This window comes from Camellia sinensis, chromosome 10 (genome assembly GCF_055761805.1).
Source record: "Camellia sinensis isolate YWXY chromosome 10, ASM5576180v1, whole genome shotgun sequence".
NCBI lineage: Eukaryota > Viridiplantae > Streptophyta > Magnoliopsida > Ericales > Theaceae > Camellia > Camellia sinensis.
The window spans coordinates 93,928,825-93,942,075 of NC_138970.1; the positions used below are offsets into that span (position 1 = coordinate 93,928,825).

At 36.1% G+C, this 13,251-nt stretch overlaps 1 protein-coding gene across 18 annotated transcripts in view; it reads right to left on the minus strand.

Moving 5' to 3' along the window:
- NRPC2 (nuclear RNA polymerase C2) overlaps positions 1–13,251 on the minus strand; it is a 106,294-nt gene that overhangs the window by 59,679 nt on the left and 33,364 nt on the right. For all 18 annotated transcript variants that reach the window (XM_082891843.1, XM_082891852.1, XM_082891842.1 and 15 more), the window contains 7 exons: positions 10,868–10,927; positions 10,431–10,523; positions 4,826–4,927; positions 4,618–4,728; positions 4,359–4,475; positions 430–546; positions 249–329 (listed from right to left, as the gene is read on the minus strand). In XM_082891843.1, coding sequence (XP_082747969.1) covers positions 249–329; positions 430–546; positions 4,359–4,475; positions 4,618–4,728; positions 4,826–4,927; positions 10,431–10,523; positions 10,868–10,927 — 681 coding nt within the window. The remainder of the gene's footprint in view (positions 1–248; positions 330–429; positions 547–4,358; positions 4,476–4,617; positions 4,729–4,825; positions 4,928–10,430; positions 10,524–10,867; positions 10,928–13,251) is intronic.

Sequence of the window (13,251 nt, forward strand, 5' to 3'; positions counted from 1 at the left end):
TTTAAAACTTTGTCATGTGCACATCCCCTGATTGCAAATGATTTACAACAAAAAAAACACAATCCAACATTCAAATAGTACCACAGTTCCAAACATCATTAAGATGAATGGAATTTCAAACCATTTCAAAAGCATGGAAAAAGTTTAATTTCAGTGGAGAGATTATTGATTGATATTTTTAATGCAAACAAATCATTAAGGGTAACAAAATGTGCGAAGAGTAGAAAATAATGAATAAAAGAGCTTACTTGCTTCTCATTGACAAATACACTAACAAACTCGCCAATTTTACCAGCTCTTCGCAACTTTCTCATCGCAGTAGCAAAACGCTGACAGGAAATGAATTATACAAAGTGTGGAGTGAAAAACGTGTAGAAATATAATGTAGAAACACAAAATGAGCATGCCTACACATAAAGTAATACATACCTGTGGCCTCCTATGCTTACCAAGAATAATCCCATTTAATATAATCAAAAATGAATCTGGTGTATGGAGTTCTTCTCCAGAAAGCAGCTCCAAATCTTCAACTCCCAAACAATAGCACTGGCAACCATTTCATATTGTTATTAGTATGTCACAAGAAAGAAAGGAAAGGAAAAGGAGAAAAATGGAACAATCTAGACGTCCCAAACTAACACAGATTTGGAGAGTTATAGGTAAAATAATGGGAGAGGGTGCACAATTATTTTTAGGATTGATTCTAAAGTAAACAGGGCCCATAACTACAATATATATATATATATAAGAACCGCTTAACTGCTTGAGGCTCGTCTTTTCTTTTCGATTTTGCCCTTTCGTTTTGAATAATTTACTAATGGTGACTTATATGTTGAGGGAAGGCTTTTTCGTAATTACGCAAACATTCTTGGTCAATTATACAACAAATTTCCCGTAATTACATAAACATTCCTGGTCAATCATGAAATAGGTTTTTTCGTAATTATGCAAACATTCTTGGTCAATTATGAAACATAAATTTTTTATTTTTTAACAAATTACAAATACACCCATAAAGTTTGTTTAAAATATGAATAGGTCCTATAATACCAGAAATTTTAACTAACATTTGTTTTAAATTTTCATTTAACACAATACTCAAGAGGAGGGGGGGGGGGGGAGACCAGTTCTCCTATGCAATAATAAATTGTCAAAATTGTTTATTGAAAAATATTTATCAGTTCATTAAAAACTGTTAATTAACTTAGTGATTTATTTATTAAGAAAATGGTTAACTGCTATTTTTCATCTCATTAAAAATTGCTAATTTACTTATTAATAAAATTGGTCATTTGTTATGCAAGTATGATTAATGTATTAATAAAATTAGTTATTTGTATATATATGTATTTTCTTTTGCTTCTTTATTAGTTCAGTGAATTATCTTAGTAATTTTTTTTTAGATGAAAAAATTATCTTAATATTTGTTTTCTATTTATCTGTTGAGAAAAGCAACACAACATAATTTTTTTCCCCATAAATTCGGAAGAAATGTTAGACTCATAAATTTACCCAAAATGATACGGTAATAGAATCGGAGTCTACATCATTGGGTGTATAACAAATCAAAAAATGATACATATCATACGACATAATTCTATTATATATCTAATGATTTATTCTATTCAAATTCATAGAACAATATTTAAATTTTTTAAAAATTATCAAAATACAAAACTTAAATATACTGTAATAACAACCCGTGCCTTGTACGGGCCTTCTTAAACTAGAATATATATATATATATATATAAGAAAATAAATCTGGTAACACCCTCTCCAAAACCCAACTACACAACCGATTCTTCAAAATAGACACAAGGGTCACCACTCCTTGGAAGATTCGGTGGTCCCACTCTATCCAAATAAGCCACATTAAACACAAAGGCAATAGATCCCAAGCCTTTTAATGCCTTTTCCCAACCAAACCCCGTTTCCAAACTCCAAAGGACACCCTCTGCATGCCCCTGCTGCACCCGTGCCATCTCAAACACCGAGAAAATCAACCTCCATAATTGAGATGCCACTGGACAATGAAGTCACAAGTGAGAAGTAGACTCTACATCCCCACAGCACATACTAGACTAATTCACCAAAATCTGCCCACACCGAATAAGATTATCCAATGTCAAAATCCTATCCAGCCATGTCGCCCACACAAAGAACACCACTTTGGACGGCACTCCAACAACCCACACCACCTATCTTTCTAGAACCACACCCTTCCGTTTCCCTGCTTGAAAACTGACCCACCTCCCAAACTTCATTTTTTCCAATAAAATACCTTTGCACAAACCCCTTCTATGACTAGCCACCACCTCCCTTGAGCAACACTCGCCCCACCCAACCCTACACTTCGCCCCCCACCACCTGTCACCAAAACCACTCCTTCCCAACAAATCTCCATAGCCACTTCCCTAATAATGTCCCATTAAACAACACCAACTTTCACAACCCCAATGCCACCACCTCTTTAGGACTACAAACCATACCCAATCTACTAAGTCATACTTAAACCCATCCCCCCAACCACCCCAAAGAAAATATATTTGTAACCTTTCCAAATGACAAGCAAGCGACACTAGAATAACATGCACTGACATAAAAAAAGTTGGAATGCTCGCCAATGTGCTCTTAATTAGAGTCAACTTCCTCTCAATAGGCAAAGATTGCCCCTTCCACCCTACCAAACATCGTTCGACCCGGTCTATTTATCCAAAAAAAAATAAAAAAAACATCATTGGACTTGGTTTACCACCCCATCCCATACCTTTGTTGCCTTAAAAGTAGATCCTAGAGGCAACCCCAAATAGGACACATGTAACATAGAAACCTTGCACCCAAGAATAGCCGCCAGTCAAGAAAGCTGGCACGCTTCCCCCCACAGGGATCAATTCAAACTTTGCCAAATTTAGACGAACCCCAAACATTGCCTCAAAACACAACAAGACACGACACAAATGGCCCAATGGGTCCTCTCAGCCCCACAAAACGCATCGTCAACCTACAACAAATGGGAATTTTTTGTGTGTATTATATTCCATAACTAGTACTTGGTACCAGTGTTATTAAAGGCGATAGGCGCACCAAGGCGCCAAGGTCTCCTGGGCCTTAGGCTTAAGGTGCAAGGCAAGGTGCACGCTTCACCGAAGTGAGGCGCACCTTGTACGGGAAAAAATATATATAATTTAATATAAATAAATTGTTTATGGTTCAACATAAACAAAATGAAATGTTAAACATATAGTATTTTTCAGAAATTAGGAATTAGGGCTAATTTTTCTTCTATCATTGATTTGGAGTTGAATGCCCAATGTATTGGCATCTGTAATAAGAGTAGGAATCTTCTGACCATATTAAATCAATGGTTAGATTTTAAACAAAATCAATTAAATTAACAATAAAAAAAGACCTCAAGATGCAAGCCTTGGGCCTTATTGTGCCTTGGACCAGTCAAGCGCCTTATCGAAGTCACTTGGCCTCGAACACTACAAGGTGCAAACCTAGATGGGACTTCGGCCAAGGCGCACACCTAGGCGCGCTTTATTGAAGTCGCCTGGCCTGGAACACTACAAGGAGCAAACCTTGGGCCTGGATGGGATTTGGGCCTAGGGAGCACGCCCAGGCGCACCTTTAATAACACTGCTTGGTACTTCTATTGTATTTATATATTTTACTATATTCTAAAACCATGTCCCTTGGCTTTAGAGAGTTGACCTTTTAAGTAGGAACTAATCCATTTAGATTCGAGAATGTGTCTAGAACACCATTTGTTGAAGCATTATTTTGAGCATTGCTAGAGCTGTTGTAGATCTCAGGGTAGGAAGGCTTCACGTCCATAAACCAGTTAACTAATCTTTTTTATTACTTTTTTCTCTTCTATTTTTTTTTCCCCCCCAAAAGTAGGAGTGAAGCAATTCCCGTAAACATAAGGAACCCAATCCAAGCCTATTCTAACCATTTGCCATCTATAAAACAAATTATCTTTTTTCCATCTTGCACACGTATATTTACTCAATGAATGATTGCATCAATGCAGTCGTGAATGAAGTAGAACATATTAAACATCCAAAACTCCATGACTAATTACATCAACACAGTCATGAATGAAGTAGAACATGCAAAACATCCAGATTTAAGGTACAATTTATCTTATCTTCAAGGAGACTTCTATATAGAGAAGATTCCAAAAGCTCAACTAACTTTCAAACCTTCCCATGTTTGTCTTGGATTAATATTTCCCAAGTACACATGGCATTTCAAATAGATAAGAACACATCAGTCACAACAAATGTGATTCTAACAACATAAATATGGCTTCACTAGACTTTGATGCGATTTTAGAGGCAGAAAGTGTACCAGAGAAACTATCGGGCCTTCCTCTTCATCAGTTGTAACATGAGTCATCAAAGCAAGGTTTTTCACCAATCCACAAGCTTCACCTTCTGGAGTATCACAAGGACAAAGCATGCCCCACTGTGATTCAAGAAATTAAACAGTAAAACATAAGTATAAATAAAGAAACAGACAAGAGTTAACCAAGTAAATTCTAAGAAATCATATAAAAAATGAGCTAACCGTAAAAACTTTATTGGCTAGATCGGCTCATCAGAATTACCTGGCTAGGTTGCAACGCTCTAGGTCCACTAACTTTCCTAGACTTCTCAAATTGTGGTGAGATCTTTGTCATGTGACCTAATGTCCCTATAAAAGATAATCTAGCTACCACCTGTAAAAAGAGGACTCACCTTTAGCCTAGACAATCTCGTGAATAAAAACCAAACAAAGACAATATGAAATCTGATCATATATAATAAATTAAGCACCTGTGTCATTCCTTTCCTGTGCATCTTGAACCTCTTGACATCCCAGTTACCAGTAGAAAGTGTCCTCTCTAACCCAACAGTAATACTATCTTTCACTATAAACTGAAAGCAGAAAGGAGAGGGAAAGGAGCATCAGTTACGATAACCATTTCAGAAATGATTTACACATTAGATTGTAAAATTTTAAAATAGAATGATGACAAAACCAAATGTCAATTCAAAACAGTAATGTTATACACAAACAGGTTTCTCACCAAATTTTCTTACCACTAGATACAAAGGTAGTGGGTCCATACTAATAAATAAAGAGGAAATATCATTTCCCCCCCCCCCCAAAACTTTTATGCATTTTTCAATTTGATCCCTAGATTTCAATTAATATCAATTTCACACCCAAACTTTTAAAATTTTGATCAATTTGGCCCATGCCGTCACATGCTGTCTACAATTGGACGGAATGTGCTGACACGGCACCAAAGTTCATTAGAAATTTCATTTTACCTCCCAAACAATACCTTAAAAATCAATTTGCCCCCCAAACTATACCTTAAAAATCAATTTGACCCCCACATCAATACATTCCATCCAATTGTAGACGAAATGTGATGGCAGGGGTCAAATTGATCCAAATTTTAAAAGTTTGGGTGTACAATTGATATTAATCGAAGTCTGAGAGTCAAATTGAAAAACACGTGAAAATTTGGGAGGCGAAATGATATTTTCTCTACATGTGGGACACATGCCTTTATGTCTAGTGGTAAAACAGTCAAGTAAGAAATCCCTTTACGTGTAACATTGTCCCTAAAAATGATTGACATCATTAGCAATTCTTGACATTTATCTCAACCCATAGTAGTTCATATAGAAGACATTAACAATAGATAAAATATTTTGAGCAAAACATTTGTGTAATTTAGTCACCACTTATCAACATGCAGTGTGAAACCCATTGCAGGGGAAACAAATACTCTAAGTTGAAGCAGTCTAGCAAGAGAATGAACATTCAAAACCCTTATGTTAATGTTTCCTAGTTATAAGAATCTAAGAAGCATGGACATATAAACGTGACACGACATAGAGTAGCCAATATGAAAATGTTCAAAAAAAATCGACACAACACGTGGAGACCACACATAAAATACATAATTTTATATATTTATTAAAGTGGATAAGAAGGACAAGCAATTATTATATGAATATATATGAATATTTTATTCAAAGATTTTAAAGTCTAAGGAGAAGAACTGATACAAATTTACGTTGTTTTTTTTATCATTGGATTCCAAATTATTTTTATTCGAACTTTTTTTTTTTTTTGGGATAAATAAATTAATTTTATTCAAACTTGTAACGTATTTCATCTGTTTTCAAGTGATAAACACAAGTTTCCCAGGTGTCTCAAGCATGTCCAAGTCTAAAAAATTTTAAATAAACATTATGAACATTGGATCAAAAGGGTATTCTAAATCTCTTGCCTCTCTATCATTTAGATTTTTTTAAAAATAAAACGAGTACAAAAAGCAATAGAAGCATTGTGCAAATGGGATATACAAAAGTGGGAACAAATAACCAAAAGAGGCATCAACTATCCAAACATCCTCCCGAAAATGACTTTACTATTCCCAACCCTAAAACAAGCAAACTAAGAGATATAACTTCCATGGATAACACAAATTGCCCTTATATACCTCATAAGAATCCCAACCATTAGGTTGAATCCCATGCTTGCTCTTAATCACACCATGACATAAAGCATAAGTAGCCGTTTTGTAATTCCAAACAAGATGACGCGTTGCGCCTGCCTCCGGGATTCCGAAAAGTGAGCAAGGGGCGCAGCATTGACGCCTGGGTGCAGTGAAAAATGGGCAAAGGTTCTCATGTTTTTCTGGACGAGCGCGGGTAAAGAAACTAGTCCAAGACTATAGGTTTAGGGTAGCTACTTGGAATATAAGAACCTTAAATGGTAAGACAATGGAGTTGGTAGATGTTATGATTAGGAGGAGAGTTAGTATAGCTTACGTACAAGAAACTAAGTGGACGAGTAAGAAAGCTAGGAAAATTGAGGATACCAGTTTTAAACTGTATTATAATGGTAAGGATAAACGCAGGAATGGGATAGGAACCTTAATTGCCAAGGGTCTTGTGAAGAATATAGTAGCAGTCATTAGAAAAGGGGATAGGATTTGGTGACAGAAATGAGGCTGGAGAGAGTATTTTAGATTTTTCATTGACTTCTGACCTGGTGGTGGCCAATACTATGTATAAGAAGAGGGATGAGCATTTAATAACCTTTAAAAGTGGGTTAGTTAAGAGCCAAATAGATTACTTCTTAGTGAGAAAAGTGGACTGCCTAAAATGCAATGATTGTAAGGTGATTCCTGGACAGAGCCTAACCTCTCAACATAGGATTTTGGTACTAGATTTATGTTTTAGAGGGCAATACCAAGGTAGGAAGGATGGTGGGCGTCTTAGGACAAGATGGTGGGACCTAAAAGAGAATAAATTAGAAACATTTAAGAATATAATGGATAAGGAAGGTACTTGGGACTTGGAAGATGATGCTAACACAATGTGGAACTCGATGGCCAATTGTATGAGGAGAATCTCAAGGGAAATGCTTGGAGAGCCGAAAAGAACGGGACCCAGCTCTAGGAAAACTTGGTGGTGGAGAGAAAAGGTTCAAGCGGGTAGTTAAGGCAAAAAAGGAGTGCTTTAAAAAGTGGCAAAATGATAGAACTAAGGAAAACCTTAAGAGCTATAGATTGGCTAATAAGGAGGTCAAGAAAGTAGTGAGAGAGGCTAAGTTGAAAGCTTATTATGACCTATACACTAGACTAGGTAGTAAAGAGGGAGAGAAGAGAGTATACAAACTTGCTAAGATACGGGAGAGGAAAAATAAGAGATTTTAATTAAGTTAAGTGCCTTAAGAGTGAGGATTCTAAGGTATTAGTGAGGGATGAAGAGATTAAGGAAAGGTGGAAGAACTATTTTGAGAAACTATTAAATGAGGAACATGGAGGTACGACAATAGAGGAAGAAATAGCCAGTAATACGATAAACCAAGACTACAGGTTCTATCGCAGGATTAGGAACTTTGAAGTGAAATTTGCACTTGAGAAGATGAAATCAAATAAGGCTTTAAGACCAAATGATATCCCTATTGAAGCTTGGAAGTGTTTGGGTAAAAAGGGAGTTGCTTGGTTGACTAGGCTGTTTAGCAAAATTTTGTTGACTAGGAACATGCCAGATGAATGAAGGAAGAGTATTTTAATGTCAATCTATAAGAATAAAGGAGATGTCCAGAATAGTAACAACTATAGAGGAATCAAGCTAATGTGTCATAATGAAAGTGTGGGAGATGGTGATAAAACGCCGATTGCGAGATATAACAGGGGTGTCAGAGAATCAATTTGGACTTATGCCAAGCAGGTCAACAATGGAAGCGATCTATCTTTTGAGGAGAGTAAGAAAAGTATAGAAAAAGAAAAGAGACATTCATATGGTGTTTATCGACCTTGAGAAAACATATGATAGAGTGCCCCGGGAAATAATATGGTGGGTGTTAGCGATGAAAGGGGTGACAAAAGGTTACATTGATGTGATTAGAGACATGTATAAATGAGTGATGACCACTATTAGATCACCTGCTAGAGAGACAAATAAATTTCCTATCATTGTAGGGTTACACCAAGGATCTACATTAAGTCCTTAACTTTTTGCTTTAGTTATGGATGAGTTAACGAGAAATATCCAGGATGACGTGCCATGGTATATGCCTTTTGCAGACGATATAGTGCTAGTAGATGAGACTAGAGAAGGAGTTAATACAAAGTTGGAGATTTTGAGAAAAGCTCTTAAATCTAAAGGATTCCAGATAAGCAGAACTAAGACAGAGTACATGGAGTGTAAATTTAGTAATAGTAACAATGAAAGCAGAGGAGAAGTGAAGATTGAAAACCAAGAACTGCCTAAGAGTGAACATTTTCGTTATTTAGGGTTGATTATCACAACAGCAGGGGAGATTGATGCGAATGTGACCCATAGGATTAAGGCGGAATGGTATAAGTGGAGAAGTACGTCTGGGGTACTGTGCGATAAACGAATACCCACTAGACTTAAAGGTAAGTTCTATAGAACGGCTATTAAACCATCGATGTTGTATGGGATGGAGTGTTGAGCAACTAAGAAACAATATATAAATAAGATGAGTGTGGCTGAGATGAGAATGCTAAGGTGGATGTGTGGCAAGACTAGACAAGACAAGACAGGACAGAATTAGGAATGAGTGTATTCGGGAAATGGGTAGGAGTAGCACCGATAGAAGATAAGTTGAGAGAGAATTGATTGAGATGGTTTGGTCATATTCAACGGAGATCAACAGAGGTAGTAGTGAAGAGATGCGATGCTGTAACGGTAGATGGAAGTGTTAGAGGACGGGGTAGGCCTAGATTAACATTGGTTAGCGTTGTAAATAGAGATATAAATCTACTTAATTTGACTAACGAAATAGCCTTTGATAGGGCCGCGTGGAGAAGAAGGATTCATATAGCTAACCCCAATTGATGAAACTTAAGGCTTCGGTTGGTTGGTTATCATGGTGTAGGGATTGGGATCGTAACATCACCTTACACTAGTATTATTGTTGTTTGAGAAACCTTCGTAAGACCTATGGACCCACCAATTTTTAATTCCTAGTTTGGCACCGACATAAAACAGAACAAATCAATGATGCCATTCTGTTATAGAACTGCTTTCACAATTGTCACTTTCTTCAACAATAGAATATGGTTCTGCAGTATAAACCAAAACTAAGATAAAAGTATGTGCATAACACACTCATGTGAAGAAAGTTGAAGAGAAACTGCTACACGATGAAATAGTTCTAAAATGTTTACTAATGGACATTAAAAAGCTTTTAATGAAGCTAAAGAGAAACCATTCTCTTTTCATGGCAAATATGTTTTTAAGACAGAAATTTTGCATTCAATGGCTTAAAGAAACTAACAAGAACAAAACATTTTTCCAAACATGGGATGAAAGAAACCTCATTAGCCGACCCCATTTGATGGAACTTAAGGCTTGGTTTGGTCTGGTTATGTGCAAAATCAATTTAGTTTATTGGTGCTTCTTTCAAATACAGTCCCTATTCAGAGAAACATTACAATGTTGAAGCAATTTGTAGGAAGGTAAGGGATATCAATGCTAGAATGTCACCTTGACATAGTGGAAGTCATCAGTAGAAGCCTTGATTATCCCACCACCCAATGTAAGCTTTTCTATTTTGACTTGCACCCCTACCATGAATTTTGCATGGGCCATTCACAAAACCTTAATCACTTGTTCTTGGTGATGTTCCAAGGTTATCAATAGAGCAACAATTGCACCTCTGTTGAGTAATGCATGAGTCATAGCATCATTGTCTAACTAATTCCAATCTTGAATATGTGCATGCAATACAACATTCATAATAATTGAATATCTTTCTTCAAATATTTTGTTGGTTTTAGGGAATTAAGACTGACCCTTAAAGCATTTGGCATTTTATAGCACATTACATAACACTGCAGCTTTTCAATTGCCACAATTCGAAAGAACATGTACTTACTTGAGAAAAGTCAAACCGGCTAGACCGGCTAGGTTTAGCTAGGGTCGCATCTACTGTCTTCTTGACCTCATCATTCATTGTCTTGAACAAATCCTACAAAATAAAGCACATACAATAAAAAAAATTACACCAATAACCAAGACCTAAAGGCTCTGTTTGGTTTTAGTTTTCAGAACAAATTTTCTGAACGGAAACTGGTTTGACAAATATTAACACCAAAAGAGATATTTTTAAATTTTCAAAAATTATTTTCACCCCAAAAACAGAGAAAACAATATCAAAATAATGAGCGTTTTTTCATTTTTTTCATTTTTTCACCAAACTAGTTTTTGATTTTTTTTTTTTTTTTAAGAAAAAGAAAGAAAATAGATTCTGAAAACTTTACAAACTGAGCCAAAGTAACCTAGGTACACAATGTTAAGACAGTAGAATTTAACCTCAAAGAGTAGAGATAACAATTGACCAGATAGCTCCAACCGCTTGTTCCCCACATAATCCTATGAAAAGATTTAGGGAAGAATTGAAATCAACATTGAGCACAAGCACATGATAAGATCCTGTCCTAACATTCATGCTTCAAAAAACATTATAGGTCCATATAAATCTAATAAAATACAAATAATAATTATCTCGTCACTAAAACCAACTAATTATACATAAAATAAGTAGAGCTATTAAAACAGACAGTTAAACTGGAAACTCTTTCAAATATAATATTTTAAAGAGAATAAACATAAAAACCATTTTAGGGGAGAAAACACCAAAATAAAATACTAAAAAAAATTGATGATGAAGCATATATGGGCAGCCTACAACCAGTGCGCCTAACAATATTTATAGAAATGAAATGAAAACTATCTGCGTGGACTACTACCGTCAGTGATTCAAATATGTGATTGATGGAGCTCATGGAAAGAGATTGCCAGTGGTATATTGTGCAACATTATTTGGCCAGAGATTTGGATTTTCAGTTTATTTTTCTCAAATTTTTCAGCAAACTAAATAGAGAAACAAATACTTCAGCAAACAAGGGTCACAGTTGTATCATCTTGTTCCTAACTGCTTGGCACATTGATTATGGAGGGATATAAGAGGCGTTCGCTTTTCTTGCTCTAAATTGAACATTTTAGCTATCCAAATTATGTACACATCTAAGAAATCACAAACAAAATTTGAAAAATTTAAATTTCATCAGTGAGGCTCATCTTTCAAGACCAAAGCATCCATGGTACACAATATACTAAATGTGTGCATCTTACATTGATTATGTTAGCTGCTTTGTCAATATTTAAAAGGAGAAACACCATTAAATAGAAAAGAAAAAAACAAAAACAAAAACTTGAACATGAATTTGAAAGTTGAAGTAAAATGTTATTAAATAAAGTTATCCATAATTCAAAAAAAAAATTGACGTCAGCTGTCCTCCCTAAGCGTCTTCCCCAACGTTAGATGGAGAAAGAGATGCCTAAGGAAAAGTTGTCGACGAAGCTGACAACCATTATTAGTTTGAACTATCACTTACTTAACTTGCACAAAGCTACTTGAGGAGCTTTGCCTTCGCTATAATTTCCTGCGAAACTTGACTGACCTGTTAGGGCCATTCACATTTTAACTTGGAAAAAAACGAATCAAATAGTAACATTCATTCACTATTTATATTATCAAGGTTGGGCACAGAAGCTTCACATGTAATTCATGATGAAAGAAGAATTATAGGAAGTGGCTTTGAGGCATCAAGAAGGAAACAATAAGGATAAAAGCCTAAAAAATTGCATAATTATATTGATTTATATAAGCGAAGTTACATTCTTTTTATGATAATTCTAACCATTTACGCTTAATTGTGTTCTAAAGTTTAATTTACATCAGGGATTAATTTTGGCCATTAAAATGGAGTTCAAAAGGTATTGAAAGGCAAACATTAGTCCTAGAGTTGTGGTAATAGTGCACAGGTGCCTGGTGAATGAAAAGGCCATAGTAGGCCTGCTTGTATGTAGCAAAATAATGTGCTCTAAGTAAATAAAAAGGCAAGCAATGGATTGATGGTGGGCCTGGACTCTACTCATGCATGCATGGTGCATTCCAATTGAATGCGAGATTTATACCACAAAAGAAACATTGGTGGGTTGTTAGAATTTCCCATCTTTACCTTCACGTGAGTTCAAACTGGCAAAAGGAAAAAGAGAGAGGAAAAGTGTGGTAGCAGTGAGGTGTGTAGTTTCAGGGTGCACGAAGAGTGCTCGTGGCCGTACCGATTGTTGTGTCAAGCGTGAGAGTCTGGGATGGGACGAGAACAGAGAATCAGATAATATTGCCAAAAAAACAGATCAACTTCTAACTCTCTGAAGAAGTTAATCTATTCTACTAGTGCCAAAGAATCAGATAATAAGTCAGCTGCACCAGAATTTTCATCTACAAAGCCAGCAGTTCACCAGAGAGTACCGAAAGTTCCGGCTTCGCCTGCCAAAAACAGTAGCTCCAGTTCTTCCCAAAACAGCCACCAGGAAGTCCACAACAGATGATTCCATGGATAGAAAGAGAGCAACTCCAAGATCTCTGAAGGAGCTAATCTATTCTAGTCCTGACAAAGAATCGGAAAATAAGATGACTACACCGGCTGCTACTGGCAGGAGGATTGAAAGTTCAAGAGTTGCTCCCAGTCCTTATAAGGCATCTAAAGATTGCAACACTCCTCTTAGGACTCCAATTGTGGCTTCTGCAAATGGGGTATCAAAGCATCCTTCAACAACCCCATGTTCAGAAATTAGAAGGAATAGAACACCACTTGATCCCTCAGCTTCTGGAAGCAAAACAACTGGCC